The sequence below is a fragment of the Pelecanus crispus genome, chromosome 9, assembly GCF_030463565.1.
Source record: "Pelecanus crispus isolate bPelCri1 chromosome 9, bPelCri1.pri, whole genome shotgun sequence".
Lineage (NCBI taxonomy): Eukaryota > Metazoa > Chordata > Aves > Pelecaniformes > Pelecanidae > Pelecanus > Pelecanus crispus.
Window position 1 is genome coordinate 43673530 of NC_134651.1, and position 26303 is coordinate 43699832.

At 39.7% G+C, this 26303-nt stretch overlaps 1 protein-coding gene across 4 annotated transcripts in view; it reads right to left on the reverse strand.

Moving 5' to 3' along the window:
* Positions 1–26303, reverse strand: part of MAPKAP1 (MAPK associated protein 1) — a 109079-nt gene that overhangs the window by 81670 nt on the left and 1106 nt on the right. For 3 of the 4 annotated variants that reach the window (XM_075716635.1, XM_075716636.1, XM_075716634.1), the window contains exons 2-4: positions 16601–16925; positions 12338–12427; positions 7320–7468 (exon numbers count right to left, since the gene is read on the reverse strand). In XM_075716635.1, coding sequence (XP_075572750.1) covers positions 7320–7468; positions 12338–12427; positions 16601–16859 — 498 coding nt within the window. In that variant the 5' untranslated portion in view covers positions 16860–16925. Of the gene's footprint in view, positions 1–7319; positions 7469–12337; positions 12428–12498; positions 12571–16600; positions 16926–26303 lie in introns of all 4 variants that reach the window. The other variant, XM_075716633.1, reaches the window with a different exon arrangement.

Consider the following 26303-nt stretch of genomic DNA (forward strand, 5'->3'; position numbering starts at 1 on the left):
TCATTCCAGGGGAAGGGAAAAACCCAGAAAACCACAGAATTGGAAGGCACAATTTAAAATCTCATCCTTGTACTGTGTAAAGGTCCTTCCCATTAAAGAAGGTAGTGAAATTTTATCACAGCTATTGCTATTCATAAATCTTATATCTATTTTAATTCAATCTGGTTCTACCCTCTGAGATGCTGCACCACAATTTGATTACTACAACCATACTTTTTAACTGCTGTCAGAAGAGACAGTGCCTTATATAAACATCTGCCAGAACACATGCCTGCTTTCTATAGCACCAGCTTTAAATCATACTGTGGTGATGAATCTTTATCTGACGCTAATACTTTTTAACTTCATAAGGACAATTAAAATGAATTGTAGCTAAATGCACACATAACAAATCAATTTAATTCTTTGTTACATAGTAGCATACTTTGCAGATCTTCAAAACTTACTTTCAAGTATCATCTTATTCAGAGTTTAAGTGTAGCAAAGCGTGGCACTATTGATAAAACATTCCCGGCACGGCAATGCCAGAGAGCAGAGGGTTTCACAGAACGATGAAGTCCTCTGGAAAGTACTATCCGAACACGACCGTTGTCTCATTTCGGCCAGTTCAAAGACTGCAACTAGCCATGAACAAACCCAAATCCAGTTCCAATACAGCATCTCCTCTGTAAGACAGGAGTGCAGTCTAGTGAGGGCACCTACAGTCAACAGCGACAAAAGACTCGGAAGCGAGTACAGAAAAGGGAGAAGTGAATTGAATGTGCCCTCAAGCCAAAGTTAATCAAACCAGATCCACATTAATTTAATCTGCATAAGGCCAGAAAAGTATTTTTTAATGCAAGCGAGATGCCTGGAATCGTGAGATAAAATTCAAGTCCCCCAACAGAGATGACGGCGCAACGCTGACATTCAGCCCTCTTATCTGCTGCCCCAGGCTCCGGCTGGGGCTCGAGGGGTGGCCGCAGCGCTTCTGCGTTGCTCCCGCACAGTACCGGAGCCCCCACGCGCGCGAAAGCCCCCACGCAGACAGCGCCGCACGCGCGCCCGTCCCCCGCCGCAGCCACGCGAAGCGGGCTCTTCCAGTGACTGTTCCCACCGCAGAACGCGTAGCGGTTTTCTGCCCGCGCTTCCAGTTACTTAAAATAAGGTTCAGGCACCATTACGAGGTGCTTCCTTATCTCACTGTAAATGGCTTTTCTGTATGAAACAACAAAACACATTCTGAAGTATTTTAAATTAAGCAACAGCCAAGCTTAATTTGTTTTAATCACTGTATGGAAACCCAAGGAGTGCTGTGCTCTAACCTCCATGACAGTATTTAACTGGTGCCTCTGTGTAAGGCTCCTCTCTACCCAGCAAAACCCACCGGAGCTGCAGGGGCAGAGGAGACGGTTACGTGTGCCGATTAGGCATCAAAATCCTTACAGCTTTGACACAGTACAGAACAAACCAGGCGTTCTTAATATAGGGGTGTTTTATTTAAACACAACTCGGCTATTAGCACGACTCACGTTAATCACGTGTTATGAAAGGAAATTTCTTTTAGAAAGTGGTAATTTTTCAGTTAAGAATCCTCATCTTGACAAAAGCATTACTGGACTCACCCTCAGTACAGCAGGGCATGCGATGCTACACATGGAAGAGAAAGTTATGAACCCTACGGCATTAGCAATGCGCGTCACGAGTGCCGAGAGATCCTCAGTGTTACGGAAGATTTCTCTCCCAAGATCGCCTGACCGGGTGAGAACTTTTACAGGGAGTTTCTGGACACCAGAGGGAAAGCCCGATAGCATTACACGTTTCTGGCACTTATTTTAGGTGTCTTAAGAACTGCAGTGCAGATCTTGAACTGGGCTGAGCAAGAAGCAGCAGCCTGTGTTTCTAAAAGCCTGTTCTGAGCCTGTTGATTCCGCTGGCATCCCTGTTTTCATACAGCGTCCTCCACTGCAGACCTGCCGCACCGGAGGCGTGCTGGCCCCGCCGAAACGGCGGCCACGAGGGCAGGGCCAGGTGCAGCAGCGATGGCCAAAGTGGAGAGCCGCCCAAGCAGCCTCTCCGAGCACCGGCTGCACCGGGCAGAGCCCGCTCCTGCTCCTGCTCCCGCTCCCCTCGGGCGAGCCCCGGCATCTCCCAGCAGAGGCGGCTCTCCGGCGAAATGAAACGCAAACGCAACGCAACAAAAGCCAAGGGAAAGGACTGCTTCCATCTCAGCAAAACAGAACTGGCTTTCTCCCGAGGCCGGGAGCTCGGTGCCAGCCGAGAAGGCGGAGCGGCCGGCCTCCCGGCGGCGCGGGGCTGCGGGAGGGGCTCAGCGCTGGTGCCGCTGCCCCAGCGCAGCTCGGCTTTGTCAAGGCGCTGGCTCTTGGTGCAACCACAGCAGGAGCTTCCCAGCACAAATACTGACCTGCAGTATGTTAACATATCTGCTATACAGCATGAACGATAACATGACAAACATCTTTATTTCAACTATTTAAGTAGAGCGCAGGTAGCATGCAAACCACTAAAACTGGCAGAATAAGCAAATGCTTTAAAAAAAACCCAAAACCGAGGCAAACTTACTTAGGATTCAGATGAGGATCATTCTACTCAGCTTAGGGGCAAAACATTTAAATAAATAAAAAAAAAAAAAATCACATTTTTTCACACTGAGATTTTAATCCTGGATTAATTATTTTAGACATTTTCCATATTAATTAAAGCAGTCTTGCTTCTTTCTTAAGTTCTTTATCTACTTTCTTTGAGTAAAGCTATTTAATACTGGAGATTGTGGAAAACATTTGTTCATGATTATCCAGACATACAGTCAAACAAGACTGAAACAAGAGCAGCATGCAAAAATGTATTTAAGGACTATCATCCCAAAATGCTGCTAAAAGCTATTAACCAGTACGTGTTAATTGCCACAGCATTCATATTAATTTTCACTTCAGGCCCGACATTGTGGAATATTTCCCTTGATACATTTTAAACAAAGTTTAATTTAAGGAACTGCTTCTATCAACACTTATGAAAATTAACAGCCAAGCAATTAGCACTCATGAATTATCCCTTCCCCCATGCTTTCTACAGCATCATTTTTAAAACAGTTGCTACAAGAAAAATTGTTGGTTTTTAACCCATTACCACAATTAGCCACAAGAAACCCTGTAAAACCATACAATAGGATTTTTAGCATCTGTCCAGCCAAAAATCATGTTGACCTATTTTTATTTAAATTACCTCCAGTACTCAAGTAAACCCACAAAACCCCTATGAGGTCAGAAAAGCTAGACTTCCTTAAATCTTAATTTTCAACTAGTAGCCCTGAAAATAGAAATAAAAAATATTTGAGAAAGCTCTGGTCTGCATGCAGGAAAGGTTCTTGGCCTTGTAACTCAAGTTTATTCTAGAGCTGAATGATCCCTTCCTGACATTTTGATTGTGGTTTTCCAACTTTCTTCTTTGACTATTTTGCATTTCTTTAGCATCTCTTTTTTGACTGTCCTGTAACACTTCTGCGTTTGCTAACGTTCTCCTGGGGATATCCCCAGAAGGAGCCATTTGGTGGCAGGCATGCCAAAAATTGAATTGACAAGACATTTTAGTGATTAAAATTTCTTAAAGGTAGCAGAGACTTCGAAGAAAAATGGATGTGGACTGGCTCCAGAGATGATTTCAAGGGGAACTGTAAACTGAGGCCTCAGGAGTTACTCACTCAGTATGCGGTTCCTACAAAGCTGAACATTTGATTCTAGCGTGATTTTCCTCTATGCCAGTAACTAAATACATTTGGTAACATTTTTCTTACTAGTGGGAATGGTCATGCAGTCGAATAGCTTTGACACTAATACTGTACTAAATCAGTACCCTTTAAGATTAATATCTCAGAGAAAACTCATTGCCATGCTTTCCAGCAACTCATGCAAGTTACACTCGTGATTTGAAAAGAAATATTCTGAATTTCTATAGAATGAAAAGATAACACATGCTTTGAAAACAATTAATGAAAGCAGGCAGGTAATGTGTAGGTAAAGTGAACCTTGTGAATCTCACAGTTCTGCCGCTGAAATGAGCCGCTACAACACTCTCATGTTTCATTTGTGCTCCCTGGCTATGGCTTTCAAATCTGTCTTACGGTCAGTCTTATTTTCCCAAGCTTATCAACAGCTGGCAAGTTGGAACACTAAGCCATCAAAATTTGATTTTTCAAATTCTGTAAACAGAAATATACCTGCAGTTATCTATAAAATGGATGATAATTTAATCTGCATGGAGATAAAGGAAATCAATTTGGCCACTGATTTCTTAAGCCTTCAAGTAATTTTCTACGCAAATGACAACTGAAGTAACAATTATAAATAACTAAAGGCTTCTTTTCACACAATACTCTTAACAAGAGTTTTCAAGATTTATGAACCAAGATGTACAACCCACGTGTTTTACAAACCGTGCAAACAGATGCAGGGTTAGGCTTACTTTAACTATTTTAAGGAAAAACTTGAAGATACAGCCGAGAGTAGTTATTGCGTGCGTGTCTTTAGTTAAGAGCTGAAGTTTTACAATGTACGTGAAAGCCACAGGTCTGTCCTGTGTAGCTGTGGGGCAAGAATGACCTGAATTCCTGAGCTGATTAGAATGCTTCCATTGTAGTTGCATTTCACAAGCCATATTCTCTACTATTTTGATAATTAATGAACTGATCGGAACAAGAAGAAATTGGAGTGCTTTAAAATTTTATTATTTCATAAAATTGCAGAAGTGGTTATGAAAAAGACACTAAATCTGGCAGAGAACACCTGCAAGATGTAAGCATTTAAATAAATTTGCTTGGCTGATATTACGGCATGCAATGTTTTCTTATTTTTAACTGATTTGATGCATTGTTTTAAACCAATGGAGGGAGGGGGCAGGAAGGACCCAGAAGAGAATGGTTTTATTTGATTTCAGGTCAGGGAGCTGAATTAGCGGTAAGTTAAAACCATCCAGAAAGCAGTTGAGTACACACACGAACAAAGAGCTTCAACACAGCAAGTAAACCTTTCCTCACGCTTTGCCAGAACCACAAAACGTGTGTTATTCAACAAGATGAAAATCTGCGTTGCAAAACTCACATATATATATAAACCAAAGGCCTAGTTATAATCTTAAAGATTTCAGAGCTGCTGTGATCCCTTGAGTAAATACATAATTAAGTAGGGGTTTTTTTAAGACATGTTTAATTAGGCCCCTAGCCCCTCCTCATCCCCCCTGCCTCTCCCCAATTATGTAGCATTTCCCCAAGAGATACGTGGCTCTGTTAATTATGTAAATAAGTCATGCACTATTCCCTGAAAGAATTGTATTTCTGTGAAAAATACTGCTCATTTATTATCAATAAAAATAAATACGAGACCTACGATATTTCATTAAAAATAATTTTGCTAGATGGTTTTTGATTTTACATCACGGTCTGAAAATACAACAAAACTGAAAGTAAGTAAAATAATTCAACTACTGAACTATAATGTTTCTTGTATATCTCAGATGGTCAAGTGGGTATTTAAAAAATAGACAATACATACAGAAGTATAGAAAATAAATTTTATAAGCATGCTATTGACAAACTTACCAGAGTAATATAAACAATGTTGTTAAAATTAATATAGTCAGATGATATTCTAACAAAATGCCAATTGGGTTATTTTTGAGAATTAGAAAGGTATTTTGATTTCTAGATCACAAACAAGTTGATTCATGTCATACCCTACAAATCAACACTGAGGTATTTCATTAATATCTCAAATTATTATGTATAGTACAATTTCCTTCAAATGGACCAAACACCTGCTAAATGCATCAGACTTTTAAATATGAAAATTAGGATGTTCATTACAGTCAACTATAATTCCTACTAATACAGTAAAAAACAGTTTGGATTATCGAAGTGGGAAGGAAACGTGCTTAAGTTCCTCAAGTTTCTGAGAAACGTTCTAGCAGGGAGCCCAAATCATGCTCAAGTATTAAAGCAACAAGACTGGGACACCACTGAATTACCATAAATTTCTGTTAATAAAGAATTACTTGTTTTATTTGTACCTCCTCTGTGCATGACTGTTGGAAGTACATTTAAATGTCTGCCAAACTGAAATTTCATGACATAGGAACAGCAAGCTTTGAGTTTAGAAAAAAGGCATCTCAGTGTTGTCAGCATTGAAGTACTGCTATCATTTATTACTGAGGCCAGAAATCTTGAAAAACTGAGTTAGCGCTAATTACTACATACTAGTTAAGTGTAAGATAACAACAGAGACAGCTTTTGCTCTGTGGACTTCATAGTTTAAAAGTTACCATTTCACAAATATTCTAAATGCTTCTAGTATGCTAGTGGAATTACATATCTGACTTTCCACTTTAAGAATACTTAACAGAATATGAAATTCTTCCATCACAACGGTAATGAAGCTCAAACTTCATACTCCCACAGGAGACTCCACAAACAAATCCAGCAGAAAACAGATCTGTGCAGTATTTATAATTGTTTTGGAACAATATGACACTGATCCATCACACCAATGTTTGTATTTCAGTTTCTAGAGTTTATGACAGAGAAAAGTATTTGACAATACAGAGTAACTAAAGTGCACACAAGGAAAGACAGTTAGCCACAATTCTGAGTAATACCCATAATTCTGAGCAATATCAAATGCAAGCTCTTGACGTGAGTGTAGTCAAGGAAAGAATCTGACCTACCAGGTTTGAGTGAACCTCCTCCGTGCATTACATAAATGAGTATTTGCGCACAACTACGTTGTTTAGTCCTCCTTTTGCCCCCAGATAGCGACCTATTGATGCTTCAGTTTTCCACCCTCAAAACAGACAGTGGCTTTTCCTACTCTCACTGGAGCATTGTGAGGATAAAGACAGCATAAATCATGGAATATTCAGCGAGTGCTGTCACGTGGTTAGACAGAATACGCTTTTTTAAAATGCCAAATAATGAATCGTTTATCCAAAGGGTCTCACCATCAACTCTGTAGAGAGACGTCCTAGGACTCTGCCACATTAAATGCTTACCTACCTAACCTGCTGGAGAAGAAAACAGCAAGGTAAGGTACACCTAACGGTAAGGCATAGTTTTGTAATGAAAACGGGAGAAATGGTTCTACCAAATCTGAAACCTGGAATACTTAAGACTAAGAGAAGCATGCTTCTAGATAACCACTTTAAAATAACTGATGGCCTACTATAAAGCCTAATTAAAGCTTGAACAAGTAAATGCACACGAGAACTGCCTAAGGCCTGCAATCTTCAGGTCACGGACCACCTGGATACGAGAGAAAAACATCTGGTCCACTTACCTTGCCGTCAAATTTTGAGTACTCATTGAAGGGGTTATTCAGCTGCAGCGGACACTGTTCAAGTCGCACAGACAGTATTGACTGCTTCCCAGAACATGGAGATTTTACTCTGAAATTCTTTTTTTCAAACAGCGAGCTCAGCTCCTCTGCTGTAGATCAGAAAAGAGATTAGAGCAGTTGTACTAGGAGATGTAGAGAGGCAACTGTTTACCACAGAAAGAAACATTATAAGAGGGAGAACAAAATCAAATCTATAAAACAACAAATGCTTTAGCAGGGCACAATCTACCACCACTCTTTCATAGCCCAAAGACATGAAACCGTAAGACGTTTGAATGATGCTACTGTTTAGGCTGATGAAAAGATTAATTTTTTCCATACAGAGAATAAAACTGATCACTACAAGGTGCACTTGAGTCAAGATAAAAATCAAGATTCAAAGAGAGAATTACGCATTCCTGGTCTTTCTGCTTGCCCACCTTTTTCTAAATGAACAGTAAATGCTATGCAAAAGAACTGTTGACACATCTACAATACGCCATGCAAAAGCATTTCAAACTGAGCTTGTAACACATGGTATTATGCTATATTACAGGACGATATTATACTACCTCATTACTATATTATAATGTTGCTATGCTGTCAGTGGTAGGCTTGGGACTACATCTGGTCCAAAAGAATAATTTCTTCAGATTTTACTTCTTGTGGTAGACTGGATATGGTCTCCACTCAAAAAAATGTCAAACTTGAAAACACCATTCCAGATAAACAGTCTGGACAATAAAAAAAAAAGCTTTCTAAAAACAAAGGTGATAAGAGTTAGCGAGTTCTTTGTGTGGTCTGTGAAGGCTCATAAAAGCCTCTGACAAGCAGCTCTTTTTATGTGAAGAGACTGCATAGCTGAATTTCCAGCAACAGTTTAACTCAAAATTTACAGGCATACCTTAAAAAAAAAAAAAATTAAAAACTAGGGCTTCTTATGTTAAGAACACTACAAAAATCAGGACAGAGCCTGGGGTGTTTTAGCATATTAGTACCAATGGGTCTCATCTGCAAGAAACTGTGACTGAATCTGGGCAAGTTTTTTCCGCATCTGCTCTAGGAAGCAAGCACCCCCAAACTCCATCAATCACTACCCGAGAACCAACACCGGCTCTCCTAGCCTGACTCTGCTCTGCATTGCTACGTTTGGGTTCTCCCGCATCTCAAAGATTTTCATGTTGCTTCTCCAGGGCAATGAAACTGCTCCTAAGGCAGAATGACTTGGGCCTTGATCTGCAGGCAGTTGGATAATTTCTTAAAATGCAAAATTAAAACTTGTCAAATTATAACTAGTCAAAAGCTCAGTTTATTTTTATCAGCAGATTGCCTGAAAATTCAGACAGTTGGCAAAAGTGCTAAATACTGGCACTAAGAGATACCCAACAGTCTTGTGAGAGGCTGCGATTAACCAGCAAAGCTTGATTAAATCCTTTTTAAATGTAGCAACTTAAACTCCATTAGGTATTCTGTTTTTTGTAACAAGCTTATCTCTGATTTAAAAAAAAAAAAAAAAAATCTCAATTACAATTATGCCAGAGTATTACCCTTGACTGGTATTTCTTGGCCATTTGGAAAGTACTCTGTACCTTGGAATTCAATACAATGGTTTTATTGGTTCAAGTGAAAAAAGCAAGTCTTTTATCTTCAAGTTTTGTCTCTAGGGAAATGTTAAAATGATTTGTTTATCGTTTCCTTTGTTGGGATGTGCAAAAAGAGGATCTCAAGAATTCTTCTGCATTCATTAGTGTGACATCTGTTTTGCTTTGAGTTTTGTACAGCTTTTACTCAAGTCAAATCTCTCACATGACTGAAGAGTTAAATAATAGTACATTCTGTAAGATTGTAAATTCAGCTGGCTGAGATACAGTTTTCCTTTTCCCGAAAACGTCATCATTTCAAAAAAATCAACTCATTTAGGAAGAGGAACCCAAAACCTTCTAAAGACTTGTACAAAAAGCTAGAATACAGATCTTCCGTTGAGCATTTTGTCAAATACTTCCTGATAGACATGGCCTGATGAGAATTCCAATTAAAAACAGTGAAAAAAAATTCAAAATTCTCAAATTTGGGGGGGGGGGGGAAATCTCATCTTTTACATTAAATTAGCTTTAATTGCATAATTTAAAATTCTTAGTTAAAACTAAGTTTTGCTGTTAGTCTATATTATATGTATTTTTCACCTTTTGTCATTTTATTAGCTGTACGAGCTATTCTATGTGGGCTGAATGCGAGGCTTTTGAAAGATTCCCTCGATATATTGTTAATTTATTTTTATATGCTCTGAAATGAACAAACGTAAGATGTAAATGAATGCTTTATTTCTTGCTTTTGCCTGCTATAAAAGAGTAACCTTTTGTATGTATGTCCATATTTGGTTTCTAGGACCCACAGACTGCTTTACTAACATACTTTGATCTCTACACTGCACGAAGCTGAAGTGTTCTTTTCATTTTACTGAAAAAGAACTGATGCACCGAAAGGTGACGTGAATTGGTGGCACAGCAGAACAAAAAACCCCAGGCCTCCAGTGTGTTACACTTCCAGTCAGTCAACTACCCCTGAAGCATCTTTGGATTTGTTAATCCCCGGACCAACTCCAAATGCACAGGGATTTTCTTTTTCAAGTCCATACCTACTACCACCTTATCTTTCAAACTCATTCCTGACAATGCAAAGAGCTTGTCTCATGACAGTGGGCAAACAGATGACGAGGGGAAAATATTCTTCTTTTTTTTTCCTCATTGCCATACACAAAATTACTCGTCTCTCACTTCCGTTTATCCTGGTTAGTGTACTTCTATTTCCGTACATAGTAATTAAAAATGGGAATCGCAAAAAATACTCAATTGCCAGATGCCTCAAATTACGAGTACATATCCACCCGCAGGACAGCGGAAACGCTTCCAGGAGTTTCTGTCTAGCAAGGCATCCCTCCGACGAGTGATCTCTGGAGGTGGTGTCGTCAGGCTCTTAACAAAACAGCTTTGCAGCACCCTTTTAGTTTGCACAGGGTCAACCACAGGCTCAACTTTGTCTAAAGCTCGGATAAACGCAGCCAGAAGGCGGCAGCCAAATTCCCCCCACCTGAGAACAGCTATTTCTGTTGTTACTGCTTTTATACCTATTTCCCAGTAACACTAACCTCACGGAACAGAGCAAGTCTCATACGCGCACACGCGACAGAGGAAGACACAGCCGATACCCTTTAAGGGCTCCTCTTTTTCCTCGCCTCTTCCTACCGTGGTGTTCTTCATGCAAATAAGTGAGAAACGTGCAGAAGCTCAGTGACTAAGCAGAGGAGGAAAGTCAGCTCTGCCAATAAAGAGATACCAAGCGCCTGGAGTTTTTATGTAACTTATTTTTTTATTTAAATTTGTTCTGCAGCAGGGAGGGACTGATCTATTTGACTGCAACCCCAGCGCATTCTTGCAGGGGGGGACACCTCCACTACTGCTGGTTGACAGATTATGTCTATCTTCGGGGCAGCACGTAGAAGGAACTAAATGTCATGGTGGAGCCCACATGAATAAAAAACGACAAACAGCATAGACCCAGCAGGAAGCCGGAGCCTGAGTGCAATTCAGTGCAAAGAAATATCAAGCAGCATATAGCAGGGATAAAGGAGAAAAAGCGAATTGCATCATCATTGGTCAAATGCTATAAAATATTGAGCAAAGAGAGTTGGAGGTTATGGTAGATTAAACTTTAAAACCTGCAACTCTGCTTACAGAAGTAGAAAGGCAAAAACATTTTAGAATGCATTAATAGCGGTATCAAACATAGCTGAACACTGTACTAAGGATTAGTGCAACCGTGTTGCTCATGTGAGCAGCTTTGTTCACTCCTCTGAAAAAAGACATTATAGAGCTGGAAAAGGTTCTGCAAATGACAGCCAGGAAGATACAAGGATTTAGGCAAATCAAGGAGATTACACAGGGACCTCATTAAGATATACACAAATTTTGAAAGAAGCAGGCATGACAGACCATACAAAGGTTTGAATGTGCGTCAAATACAACAGGAGTAGATACTCGCTTGAGCTATAAAATGAGAGAATTGAGACAGATTTTTCATTTCATATATTACAATTTAAACTATGTAGAACATCCAGTCAGAAATACTTAATTATGTAATTTAAAAAAAAAAAAAAAGAATAGCGTATCTTTTGAGAAATCAGCACTACCAGTTTTTCCAAGGGAAGGCTAGATAAGTTAAATGAAAGCATAATAAATGCTGCCTTAAGTAGAGCATATATAGAATCATAGAATCATTTAGGTTGGAAAAGACCTTTAAGATCATCCAGTCCAACCATTAACCTAACTATGCACGTTATTTCTTAAGATTTTCCCCTCATCTGGAAAAGTAGCCACAAAAATACTCTATAAAAGTAACCTCCACAAAATTCTTCATCACATCCGGCACACCAAATGCCACTGGAGATAGCCAGAAAGCCATAACTCCCATGGAGATAGTGAGCCTGCATTTCGAAGGCAGGCGCCTGCCAATCCCCTACCCGCGGAGCAAAGCCGTGCCCTGGTCCTTACGCACCTCGCAACAGCGCCAGGAGCGTCACGATCTCCGTCCCCTGCTCCCCGAGACAACAGAAGCCTTAGAAGGTAATGATGCTACCGGGTGACAGAATACACCAACACTGCATTAATACCCTATATACAAAATATAAAGCAGCCACTCGAATGCGTTCAGACCAACAAACTAGGTTTTACACGTTTTTTTCTTTACTTTGCCTTTAATTAATAATGCGGAATGCCCTAGTCAGAGCCGAAAACAAACGAGACGCCTGTGGCACACCGCTCCCCCCAGCCATAAACTGTGGGAAACACATAACTGGGGACGGAAGGCAAACATAGTAATTAGTAGTTCCTCTATGCTTAAATGAAAATTACAAACGGAAAATGTTGTAACCATCAAAAGCAGAAATAAAAACAGTAGAAAAATAGAAGATCTTTTCTTTTTACCTGAGTAAGAAGTATTTCTGTCTTTCCACTGAACATTTTTGCATTTTATTTGATTTTGTCTCTCTTTCCGCAGACGTTCTAGTCTCTGAGCTTGAAAAGAAATATTATAACTATAAGTTTGTCAATGAAAGTTTACTATAAACAAAGACATAATTAACTACCTTTATATGAATAAAGATGTTTTATACTGCATATGTAGGGGAAAAAGTCATAAAATTTTAAAGGTGGCACCCCTGAAAAGCAAATACCAACAAAAACATGAAAATGTTCTTGATTTATAATTGAAATTAGAGGATATAAAACATTAATAGAGATCATAAAGATAGTATTAACATGGAAGAGAATAATAAAATGTGAAAACTTCTGTGATTAATATGACATTTCATTATATAAATCATTAATAACGGTCTTAAAGGAATTTTAATGCACAAATGAACTGAAGTGAATATTACATTACAGGAATAAAATTACTGTTATGAATTACTCTACCCGTTTCAAAAATTAAAGATAAATGAACTCAGACTAGACTATTAAAGTTTTAAATATAAAATCCTTTATCTAAAAATCATGAAAATTATAAAATGTCAAAGCTATATAAATTAGCATAGCTTTTTCTTCAGTGTGCTGAAACAGTTTATAGGTAGTAAAATAAATGATTTGTATCTTCACAACATTAGTCAAATCCTAAAATGAATATAATATTTCTTTACGTATATTTTGACTCCATCTTCAAAATACGGTTTGAAAAAAGCCTCAAATAGTTATGATATCAAAGAACTGACAGGCCAGGGTCCCAGATTAATACCTTAAATTATCTCTTTGTTAGCAGTAAGATCTCTCTCAGGAAATGGTCAGCTAAACCTGGCAGAAGCTACCCAAGACAATGACCACAAGAAATAACTGATGTTGTGAAGCGCCCACTCAAAATAAGGAAGCAGGTTAGACTGGAAAGTAGGACTAATAATGTTGATCACTGAAGGAAACAATTTGCCGGATAGACTAGCAATTTTGATGTATTGAGATCATTCATTAACTAAAATGGGTTTGCAGAAGAGACTCTAAAATGCTAAATTACTCTGACAATTTTTAGATACAATTTGAGTTCCCTGAGCCATTTCACCAATTAAAAAAAGGTTAATAAATATTTTCTATCCCTCCTATTATTATTCTTTTAACATTTGGTCTTTGAACTGAATTGTGGACACACAAGTCAATTTTTTTTTTTCCTCCATAAAAACTCCCAACCTGGGAACTGATGAAAAAATACTACTTTGAGGTTTAACAGCTGTAACAAGCAGTTTAAGGTACAAACGCAAACAGGGACTCTGATGCCTATTTCCTACTTAAGCCAACATGAGGTTAGTGCCTACATACCCCTATGTATCTTAGTGAAATAAGAGAAGATGGAGCGCTGCTTACAGGCTTAAATATCAGGTAAACCACTATTGTAGCACAGATATTTTATTCTGAAAGAAAAACCTTCCCCCCCGCTCCCCCCCCAATTACTGTCCAGGCTGTAGCTCAAAATTACCTTCCATACCCTTTCTTCCCAAATGGGCCGTCGTAAGATTCATATGTAAACAATGGATAAAGGAAAAAACGTAGAATAGAAATAAGAATAACACGTTTTTATCCTGTTTGATATTTTCACCCCTTGTCAAAACAAACATACTAGAGCGCAGTCACCATCTTCGCTAACTCCATCCTATTCTTCTATCTACAGTTGATCACAAATGATCATTTACCGTGGGATTGTATTACAGCAACTCTAAATTAGATGGAATTATCAGTACCTATTAGAAGTCTGAATTATTTAAGGTTCATTCCCACAAGAAGCATGTTAGTTTGAAAGCTTTCTGTGTGAAAAATGTCACTGACCAAATGTAGTTCTTGTTTCATTAACTATTAGCAACTAGACGAGCCTTTGTTTCTAGCCATGGGGACCGGGAGAATTTGCTGCTTTCCCACACACCCAGCACAGACCTGTCTCCCCTTCAGTTTTTTTTAACCCCTCTGGATATGGCGGAAAGAAGGCAGCGAGGAGGTGGAGCCCAGAGCCAAAGCCCACCCACAACCCATCTAGCTGCTGTAGGGAAGGAGGAAGAATTCAGCGGCAGAGAGCCCCTGTGCTCTCCCCAAAGATGGTGTGCAGAACCCCAACAGGTCTCACCCACACAACTCTTTCAAGACTAGGGATAACTCTGCTATTAGAACGCACATAAAATTCATTTCCAAATTTGCATACCCACATGAGAGCTACCTAATAGCAAACACTTCTGTAGCCTCTACAGAGGCATGCTGCAACTTCTACAGTAGCACATTACATCTGCAATTTCTGAAAAAGCTACTATCCTGGTAAGGTACTTTTATAATAAAACAGCTTTGCAAAAGATAACAAAAAAGTTATACTTCATCCAAAAACAATGGTTAAAGACGACATAAGCAGAAATCATTTTATGTAGCAGGGTGTAAAATCAAGGAGAATAAAGAAGAGCTTGCATGTTAAAGAAGTCCGCCACTATCACCTGTTGATACACAAAATTACACTATCTTCTCTTTCCAAACCTAAACCCCATTATCTGCCTTTCAAAGAACAAATGTTCCTGCTCTTGCTAAATCTACTCAGGTAGTTATGGATTACGTAAAAAAGAAATGTCCTTACGTTTCCCCATTTTAGGAGCAAAACCTGCAGATTTCACAGCTATGAGTTTTTGCATGTATGAGATGCATGAACACGTTGTTCTATGTACGTATGTATCTGTTTTCTTCCATCAAGAACTTAGATAAGTACTTGTGTAATGCAAAAAGCATTTATATTAAAAATAGTTAACTTTAACTTATTCCTCTTCCTGTATTTTTGAAAAGGGTTCAGTACTGATCGACTTGCCTTCTTTGTAGGCTTTTTTCCACCCCACCCTGTTTCAAATCATAGCCTAATTGCCTTGGTAATTGCATCAGGTTCCTGGTGGTACCAGCACACATGATGGAACACAAAAGACACACCAGATGAAAAGAGGCAAAAAACTGGCTCCCCAATGGACTGAGCGTCCGAACCATTACTTTAGGATATACCACCAATTGGAAACTGAAATTATGGTTTCAATCCATAATTTAATGAGAGATTACTCTATCAGCCTACTCACTTGGTGAAATAATCCTTCGGAATTATTTTTTGGAGCAATTATATAAAACTAAACTTTGCCTCTCCTTCCTCATAAACTATACCATTAACTGAACTAAACAAGACCTCACGGTCAATGCTAGGCAGTCTGGCACACTAAACTTTTCACCATGCCTGAAAGTCAGTTGCACCTACATAGTCAGCTTATTTCCAAATCTAACTCCCCATCACAAGAACCAGTGCTCTGTCTTGTCTTTAACTTTCGTCAACTTCTTATTTGCAAAAGGTATTTCAAGGTATCAATACCATACAACGTTTTACTTGTTAGGTAGAGCACAGATGTTTTTTCTGAGCTCTAGGTGGTGTTATAATACCTTCAGAAATCATTTGAAAAAAAAAAAATACTGTAACACAGAAAGAATAGAGATCCGTATTGACCACCCCACACCGCACCAACCTTTTCATATATATTTTATATCACAGAATTTTTGTTTGTAGCATTCCTGGGGTATACGTAGAAGTCTGAATATCCCTTGTATGAAACAACAAATGGGACAGCTTTCTTCCAGTCAAGACAAACTGTGCATATTTTGAAAAGGTGTACACCCTTAAATTTCCTGATTTGGTAACTTAAATCCTAGCTCAACGTTTTTCTCAGAAATAAAACTTCAGAAGACAAAATATAGACAAATCATTCACTTCGTTGGCTCACATCAAACTTCATTCCTCTCTTTTGTAACAAATAGATTTGATGCCTCACTAGGTAGATTTTTCTCAGAAAATAACTATCCTGTTCAAAAGTTAACACCCCTCCAGACGTTAACAATAGAAACATCAAAGACTGTTCATGTACTTTGGATGTAGACTTGATGTCTTTGCAATTTAAATTTTTTTATATATAAAACTGACTACCTCAATGCTCCTCTGTACGTGAATAAGTAAAACAGCAATTAGAACTCTGTCGACAGCACACTAGAGTAACTGAATCATTACATACCCTTTTGTAAAAAGGGTCTCGACATTACAAAAGGAAAAGTTTGATAGATACGTAACTAGTCATGCTCCGATTTGTCCATGCAAGCCAGACTAATAGAAACTGGATTTAAAAGGCTAATGTTATCTTGGCTGCAAACATCACTTACCTGTGTTTGATCGTCTTCTGATTCCGAAGTCCCAGCTTGAGGTAATATCAACTGATTGGGAATATATATAGCCCTGAGTCTCACCATTGCTTCCCTGTGTTTCCGAACCACTGTCCCCATATGCTGACGAGGGATTAAACTTCTCCAGGTCGACATCGTGATCTATCAGGACCATTTCACACATCCCTGTGTCGTCACTGGTCACGTGTGACTGCCGAATATGAGCAAGTATAATTGTTGGGTTGTCCAGGAAAGCCATTCTGTCCACAAGTCCACCACTTCACTATACTATCTTCTCTCCATCTTGTTTCATGGACACATGTACCTAGAAATATAATGTACACAGCATTTTAGGGAAAAAAAAAACCAAAATCCCAGTTCAAGAAGGTTTATATTTTGGATGCACAAAACTTAACTGACTCAGTTTTATACGGTGAATTATTTTAATTCTGCTCCGGTTTACTTCAGTTGCACCGCTTGCTGAGATCCACTTAGAGAACAGTGGTTTTGGAGGACAGCTTGAAACCTGAACCCCAGGACACCAGAACACAACAGACATCTATGGACAGGTCCCATTACTCTGCAACAAATGGTTGCTATAAGGCAAAATATTCTAAGTACTACACATCAAAGGACGGAGAGAAAATACGCACAAGAAACCTCTATCCATTCAAATTAATAAATTTACAAAACCAGATAGGGTTTTTAATTACTTTTCACCCATCGTAATAGTGTGTTACTGTTTTTCTTCTGCCTCTACATACCAACTCTTTGATGACTTTATTACAGACCCTCTCTGGGTTTTGTATTTCCAGCAAAAACTTTAAACATGAAGAGACCAGTATCTCAGGGCAGAATACTGAACATCTGCTGCTGCATGGCGCTTCATGTAGGGCAACTGCTGTAATACAGAAAAAGCTCTACGATCATATACCACATGCCTGAATTCTTAAGCACTTTAACAACAGTAATTGCTACTTACCTAAAATATTTCATTCAGAGTACTCAAGCGGCCTTACAAAACAGAGGGGAGGGAAAAAAAAAAAAAAAAAAAGAAAAGAAAAAACCCCAAACCACAAAACCCAAACCACAGTCAAACTGCCATCCTATTTTACTGTAGCTGTGGATTTGTAGTTATGTTAATCTAATTCAGGACTGGGCTACATCTGAAAGGGGCAACTCCATGCTCCTGTCTGGCCTTGGTCAGATATTTCCGCCACCTCCCAAAGGCTGGCATTAGCACTTGTGTAGCTGTGAGGTGAGTTGGATCAAAAAAAAAAAAAAAAAAAAATTACCTGCTGAAAATAACCCGAAAAGAAAAAAAAATTACTAATTTTCTGGCTGATCAGCAGTGAACAGCTGCAAGAGCACCAGCACCAGCATAACCCAGGCAGCAGGAATATCAAAAGACAGAGGCGAGCCGAGGCTCCCCTTTCAGCAGCGGTGCTCACGGCTGGCTCAAAGCGACTGCGAAACCTCAGCCTGAGGAAGAGGGAGGTTGGCGCGGTTTAAGTCTAACCTCAGAGAGATGCAAGACTAGACGTAAATTCCAGAAGTTCAAAATCCCCACTGCTTTTCTAATCATTTGCATATCTGAGGAAGACACCCGACATTTTAAGACCAGCTACAGAACTAAGTGTGTTTATTTAGTATTTTGAATATAGAAACGACAACAAACTCCTATAGTTGCTGTTTGCAAGAATTCTGTCAGCAAGAAGAAAATACCAAAGGAAAAATTTCTTCACGCAAAGGGTTGTCAAGCGTTGGAACAGGCTGCCCAGGGAAGTGGTGGAGTGCCCATCCCTGGAGGTATTTAGAAGACGTGTAGATGTGGGGCTCAGGGACACGCTTTAGTGGTGGAGTTGGCAGTGCTTGGTTTGCGGTTGGACTTGATGATCTTAAAGGTCTTTTCCAACCTAAATGATTCTATGAAAAGAAACAATTTTAAATCACACAAAGCGTATCCCATGAAAATCTGGTAAAGGCAGCTGGCCTTTTCCTGGCAGATTTTAACCAAAGAAAGTGAAAGAAAGGATCAGCCAGGCTTGTTCCAGGACCAGCAAACACATTTCGTCATTTCCCCTGCCTGCTTCCAAGGGGGAAGGTGCATAGAGCCCACAAAGCAGCTCTATAGGTATACAGAGCCCCACCAAGCAGCTTCTGCACTTAAATAGGTGGAAGCAAAAGTAATACTTTATTTCGACGCTCATCTAATCATGACAAAAGCAAAAATTTTGAAGGTGTATGGTAAATTGCAAACCCACCATCCCCACCAGCATCCTCCCTACCACCAAACGTCAGCATCCCTTAATTAGAACATTCAATAGACAGAGATCTGCATCCTTCATGATTTTAGGCTTTTTTGGCTCCCTTGGCCACAAATATTGCCATTTTTTTCCTGAGAGACCGTGTCCTTTCTGCTTTAAAAAAAATATAGACAAATTCAAAAGTATTATATTAAACAACAGACCCAGCAGCAAGAAGGAATTCAATAAAAGAACGGTAGAGAAATAAAACTGACATGCTGCTTGTTATTAATACACTACCCCTACCATACATTTTAATAAATTATGCCATTAGCTACATACGCCTCATCAGTATCCTTGGAGATATTCAAAACCCAATTGGATAAGGCCCTGCGCAACCCGCTTTAGCTGGCCCTGCTCGGAGCTGGGAGGTTGGACTAGATCTCCAGAGGTCCCTGCCAACCTCAGCAAAGCTGTGACTCCAAGTTCTATTTTTTATTTTCTGACTATTTCCATTACAGAAAGTAGGGCTGCTCTCCCTGAAGGATTTCTCATTGTCCTCAAAGTGAGAGGCCATAAGGCAAATCTCCTACCATAAGGCAAGCGTCTCCCGGCTGTAATTGATGTGGTAAAGGCCTTTAAGCCCTAACCGTGCGACTTGGAGAATACAGACACAACGAAGCACGCAGTGTACGGATATTTTAAAAAGTGCACGGAGAACGTTCTTTAAATTTAATTATTTACACACTGCTTATTAGAAAAGGCCACGCTTACCTGCGGGCAGTAAGAACTTGTTTAAATAAGCAACCGCCTTCGGCTTCTAAAAGGTCTGCAAACTCCCAATCAAAAATTACTGCTGCCCCATCAATGTGTCATATAAATGTTGGCATGTTAATTGTGTATTTATAAGATTGTTAATGGTTAGTTAATTTACCTCCCACACTATTATTGTACTTGAAATGATTTAATGTCTGCTAAGGGAGTTAACAACATGTAACAGCAGATGCGAGAATTTTACCTTTATACTCTGCACCCCGACTTCATGCTATTAACAGTCCGTGTGCTAAATTACCCAAGCTTCTTTACAATTTTACATCTGCAATCACTCTCCCCATAAACACGAACAGTGAAAAATTGCCAGAAATTCTATTTCAGACTCTGAAGTTTAACACAAACACGTTTTTTCTTCCTCCTCTTCAAAAGGATACATTAAAACTAATTTCTCAATAAATTAATGTTAATTGGGAATTTAATGAACAGTTAACATCCCTCTTAAAAAAAAAAAAAATCAAGAAAAAAGTTCAGGCCCCAAAATTCAGTTCAGATTTTTATGCCATATTTTAATAGTTGCTATCTACACAATTCTAGCTGGTTCCTCCTTTTGTTAAAGGCAAAGCACAATTAGATGGCACAGGCCTGGTCTGAGGAACAACGACCTCCAGTGAAGTAAAAGAATTCAGAGAAGCAAAGTTCAGTTTTGCAAACCTTTACATGAAAACCTTTAAGCCTCCATGCCGTCAGCTTCAGCAAAATTGCCGATACAGGACGAATTTCTAGATGTACTGAGATTTGCCAGCACACCGCCTCTTCTGCCTGCCTTACACCCACACACGAATCGCACGTCCACATGTAGTAGCTGAATTTCACAGAATTCAGGGACTTTCTGAGCATCAGCAATTTATACATTCTTCAATCATAAACAAAAAATAAATGTCCTTTTAATACTTGCGCTGTATAAATATTATTCTACTATTAAATAAAATACTTTGCAGACAGCTGTCAAGCATACTCTATGCGAACACTAAAAATGAAAAGAGCAATGCGAAACCTATGCAACCCTAACAGTATTTATGTATGACATGATATACAGGTTAGTGTTACGATGATATACTACTTATTGACAAACACTTTCCATGATTCATCACGCAGGTGGACAGAGCTGAATCAGCCCTTCGCTTTCTTCTTCATCTTTATTATTCATCTGTCTTACTTCCCGCGTGTTATCTAATCAACGCCCCGGGCATGGATGCCCTCTCTCCCCGTCTCCTTGGCCTCACCCCGGTACTGCTGAAGTGCCCCGAAGACCATGGGGAGCACAGCCCCCGTTAGTCTTGTGCAGTTCTAGAACATCCTCGAAGATGTAAAACTGCACCATCATGAGGCTGAACGCCTTGCCAGGTTTCACAGGAACTTTGCAGCGAAATCAGACAGCTGGATCTCAGTCTACTATTTTTATCAGAAGTATTCCTCTTTCAGTAACCCACTGCTATATTTATGGCATCTATAGACTTTCACAGCAAGCGAAGCAAGGCTGTTATGCAGATCAACCTCATTCATAATACGGCATACAATAAGTAATGCGGAACGTTCTAACAAATTACTCAGCTCCCAGTAGGTGACGCAAAGGTCTTGAAAAGAGGATATGTACTTATACAGGCTATGCCTTAAACACACATCTGCATTTGGGAAGGCAACTCCACAAATGTATTAAGAGTTCTTGTGACCCTCCTGCTTGCCTGATATACTGTATGTATTTAAAGGAAAGGAAGATTTTTCTCACTTTCCTCTTTCCCCACCAAAACCCCTATACATACCCCAAACACCAGTCTGATTTATAGTCACGCCTTATCCTACATCAGGTGTCAATGAGATATCAAAGCAAGCGTGAGATAAGGGGAAAGGACAAGCTAAACACACACCTCTTAGGACTGCCGTCCTCCCCATCCATCCTCCCAACCCACCACCTATCAGCACAGACAACAGCAGACACAGCTGGAAGCGTCGTCTTGCTGCTCCGGTGCTGGACCACGCTGACTTGCGGGACTGCAACCACGTGTCGACCTGTTCTTACTGCTATTTTCAGAGGAACATGACCTTGACTGAAAAACGCTGAGCGCAGACTACCTTACTTTTGGGAAAACAGTTATTTTGGACTGAATTTTCTGGTTTGTTTTAAATACGCACAGTTGAATTTGACAAAGTCCCTCCCTATGACTGCCCAGTGGAAGGCAGCTCGTCACCGCACTGCGCCCCGGCAGCGCTGGCCGAGGCCGGCCGTGCTTCGCTTTCCCCGAGTCCTCTGCTCCGCTCCCTGTTCTCACCTGCACGCTCCTTAAACATTTTCTGTCAGAACTACGGACTTTGCTTGGTAAGGTGAAATTAATGACAACAGGCACGTTTTCGAGCACTGCACCTGTCCCTGTAAGGAGCCTACAGATGTCAGGTTAAAAACTTACAGCTCCACCAAACACAATCTGGTTACCGCTGGCTCATCTTCGACTTAAGGACAACCGTTCCTAAAATTGCAAGCTAACGCCACCTTGTCATGACATGCTACAGCTAGTCAAAGCACAGGAAGTACTTTCCTCTCAGAAAATTTTTATATTTACACCTTTCATGCTTCAAAATATATCACGGATAGCACACGTGGAAATTTGCTCACAGACCTCTAAAAAAGCTAGAATAAATTATAAAAATCAGAGAAAGCTGTAAGCAACAAAGAATATTCTGCTAGAGGAAAGAGCTACAACTTTGAAATTCTACCATTTTTAATGGAATAATTTTAAGAAACCTTCAGTTCAAACGGCTAAAAGCAGCTGTAAATTCTCCAGAAAACTCTCAAGCTGATTCCTGCAAGGTTATTTTGCTCCCTAAATTATAAAAGTAGAAAGTGAGAAGCAGGAAGAAAATTTTCTCTCTCCTATTCTGCAAAGCTGTAGCTTTTTGTAAACAGAAGTATTCCAAAGAAAGACGCAACTTCTGGAAGGTACAACCTGGATCTAAACCAATTACTAATAAACTCAAAATACAGCAGGCTGGAAGATTCATATAACATTACAGGTCATCTTATGGCTCAAGGGCTTCCATAGGCACTGGACTTAAACACCTCTCTGACTGTAGCTCTTTAAAGTGATCTTAAAAACTAATGAAAAAACTAGGCAGATTAGAATAAAAAATTGATTTCTCCCCCCTCCTGTCATATAGGCTGGAATAGGACAGTGTGAACATACTTCAGAATTTATGATTCAGGTTACATTAAATAATTTCACAGTTAACTTCTGCCTGCAATTGCAGAAGAAATGGTTCTGGTTATCTACGTTTGCAGCAGTACAAATAATCAAAGCCCTTGAATGCCAGACAGAATCCTGTGCATGCAGGATAAAGGAAAGTGAACCACAATATATGAAAATTCAAGTTTATGTTTCAACAAAAGCTCAAGTGCATTTAAGAATGAATACTTATCTAGAGAAGCTGTCACTCATGCTTTGGGTCCTATCATTAAAAAGCAAATAATCATTTAAAGTCATTTAAAGAGGCGCTCTTTCACAAGCGAAACTGGGATTTGAAAGTTATGATGAGAAAACACTACATTACGCACAACTTCCAACAAATTATTTGAGAGTTTTCAGACCCATAAATCAATCTGGCATTAGCTGTGTTCTTCTATGTTTATGAACGGCTTGGAATTTGGCTGTATTTTTGTTGTCATACTAATCAGGATGCAAATTATACCAACTCCGATATTTTAATTATTGAGCTTTAGGGAAGGAGGGAGAGAACATTGGAGTATGTATGGAAACTGTATACTCTCCCCTATTTGTTTCCTGATCTTGTCAAATCTTCATTTAATTGTAAACAAGTTGATTCTCAGCTAACCTGAGCTATCTTGCATCACAATTTTAAGCGAATAAATAAGTATAAGAAAATGCAGAGATTATAAATTAGGGCAGACAAATCTGTATCTAGACTCATGCCTGCAAAGAGCATTCTATCAATATAGTGAAATGCTAATCTCCTAATTAACAACCTAATTAGGTAATTATGGCTTTGCAGAGGGATGCCTAAATGAAATATGACAACATGGTCACCTCTTTATATGGCACCTGTGGGCCTTTTCAGCTGTCACTGCAAAGAGTGCAATATCAATTTGAACAGATGACAAAGTGTTGTCATTTTTCATTCTGATACTGTACTGAATGGTTTGGATAGAAGCAGTTTAGAAAAGCGGCATCTTGCCTGGTTTTTGCCTAATCTAAATATGTGCAAACACTTTGCTTAATTTTTAATGTCTATGATTATGCGTATTTTTTCATACCGGCTAGCAAGCATTACCTAACACACACGTTACATCTGCAATGTCATATCGTGATGACCCACCACACTGGAATCCCTGCTACCTAGTTTCACAGCATGTGTTCATAGGAATTTACTATCCAGACAAAATATGAGTATTTGAGTTCATTTGTAAGGCTTAGCTCCCAATTTTAAAATAACAAAACAAAACCAGAATACCTTTTAAGTAACACATTACAATTTCTGTTTTATTTTTATTCCTGATGAACACTCTTTTGCAGAAATGGCGAACAGCAGTGACTGCCCATGAGCGGGTGAAGCTGACCGTACTTTTGCTTGCACAGAAAGCTGGAAAGGAATACTTTCAACAATTGCACCGCACTTCTACATGAAACCATGATTTTTCACTCATACGCCTAAAATACTTTAAAGACAATTCGCTAAGCTTTAACATTCCTAAGATGAACGAATAAAATATCTACTTGCAAAGAGGAGGATAAAAGCGTAGGCTCGGACCACTCAAACATTAGACTAGAACTTCTATTTTGGCTCTTCTCATTGTGGTATTCAAGAGCCTAAAAAAAACCCATAAATTTTACAAACACCTATACAAACTTCAGTCTTTAAAAAAACAACCAAACAAACCAAAACAGAAAGCGTCAACATTTTACCTTTTTTTGCCTGTATAATATTGAGAGAGACGCCACGTTGTTTGGCTTTTCCCGAGCAAGACTCACTAGCTATGCCCACACCGCAATTAGCAAGCGAGCAGGGAAGTACGGCGTTGTTCACCAATTGCCTGTATTTCACTCATGCAGCTGCTTCGTAAAGCCTGCCTGGATGTGCCGAAGCCAAGCTCGACTGAAAGGTGTTTTAAGCCCGTGCAGGTCCACAGCCTTAAAGAGCTTGCTCTGGGTAGACCCGGGACAAAGCTCGGAGACGTGCTGTAGCTACAGTCAGCCCACGGGACCTTCAGAACAACCTCCACGCAGCACTGCGAAAGGACCACACGTGCTTGCTGGTCATCCGGCATTTGTGTATTAAATGGGAGCATACACCAAAACAAACAGGTTTGTATTTGTCAGTTTTTCTTCCCGTGTGTTGTCATTCCACTTCTGATTGCATGAAAATATTTTTATTGCATAAAAAGGATGATCATAATCTTATTTTTTTATAATATAACAGGGTGCAAGCTGCTTCTGACATCACAAATGCTCATGAGGATAATACCTACTTAAAAAACTCCCGAGACTTCAAGCCCCTTTGGGACTCTCCATCAAACGTAACGGGACAGATTCACATTTCTTAAACAATAGATGAACCTCCCTTTCCTCTGGCTTTTAATTTTTCTCTTGACAAATTTTTGGCCTGTCTCCTTCAACAGCACCCAAAACATACCCAAGGAGCTTTGTTTTTTTGCTTTCAGAATAACTGATTTGGATACAATACCTCCTGAGCAATAAGGAAACACGACAGGGATTATCTTGTATATGAAACTGAGCTTACAGACAACGAATAGCTAGATATCACAGTTCAATAAAGCTTCTCAGCAGACACACACACACACACACAATTAATATTAAGACACATCCTGGGGTCTTTGTTAGAGGCACCGTCTAACAGAAAAGCCCTCACTGTCACCTCCGACAAATGGAGAACTGCTGCTAGCAAAACCTAAAGCAGCAAACTCGCTGCAAGGCACATCTCAAACGCGAGGCAGCATCACACCCACAAACCACCACGACACCAAAGACACAGTTTGCAGCACCAATGCCCCTGCAATAGCATTCTGCGTGCTACGAAGGCCAGAACTGCCACACTTCTGCTTCCACACCCCTCCACCCCAAAGCTCACAGCCTGTCCCTTCCCATAGTTAAAAGGGAAGAACTGAAGAAAGCCTGAGCTCTCTCTCCCCCCTCCTCAGCAAGTGCCACTCGCCCGTCCCCGAAGCACAGCGTGGAAGAGAGCTGCCACACGGGCGATCTGCTGCTCCGGCACGGGGCTGCGCTGCTGCCAGGGGTGTGCGACTTGCACCCCGTTTATTTGCTGTCCCGTTTGTTAATATAACTGACCTTTCAATACAGGGGCCTATTTCTCATGCTCACAGCTCAGGAATTTTGGGAAAATTTGTGCTATGGAATGCACAACACACTGCCAAGCTGCTTCACCTGCTGAGGCCTTTGCTGATCAAAAGGGATATCTACGTAAGAAGACAGCTTTTAGACGTATTCCTTATTTGTTGCAACGGGGTGAAACAGTTAAACCAATAAACAGATGATGAAAGGGGGTAATCAGAAACACCTGAAACATGACTGAGAAAGCAATGTACTAAATTGGTCCTAATTCACTGCTTCAGTTATTTCTGTACAACTCTATATGCAGAC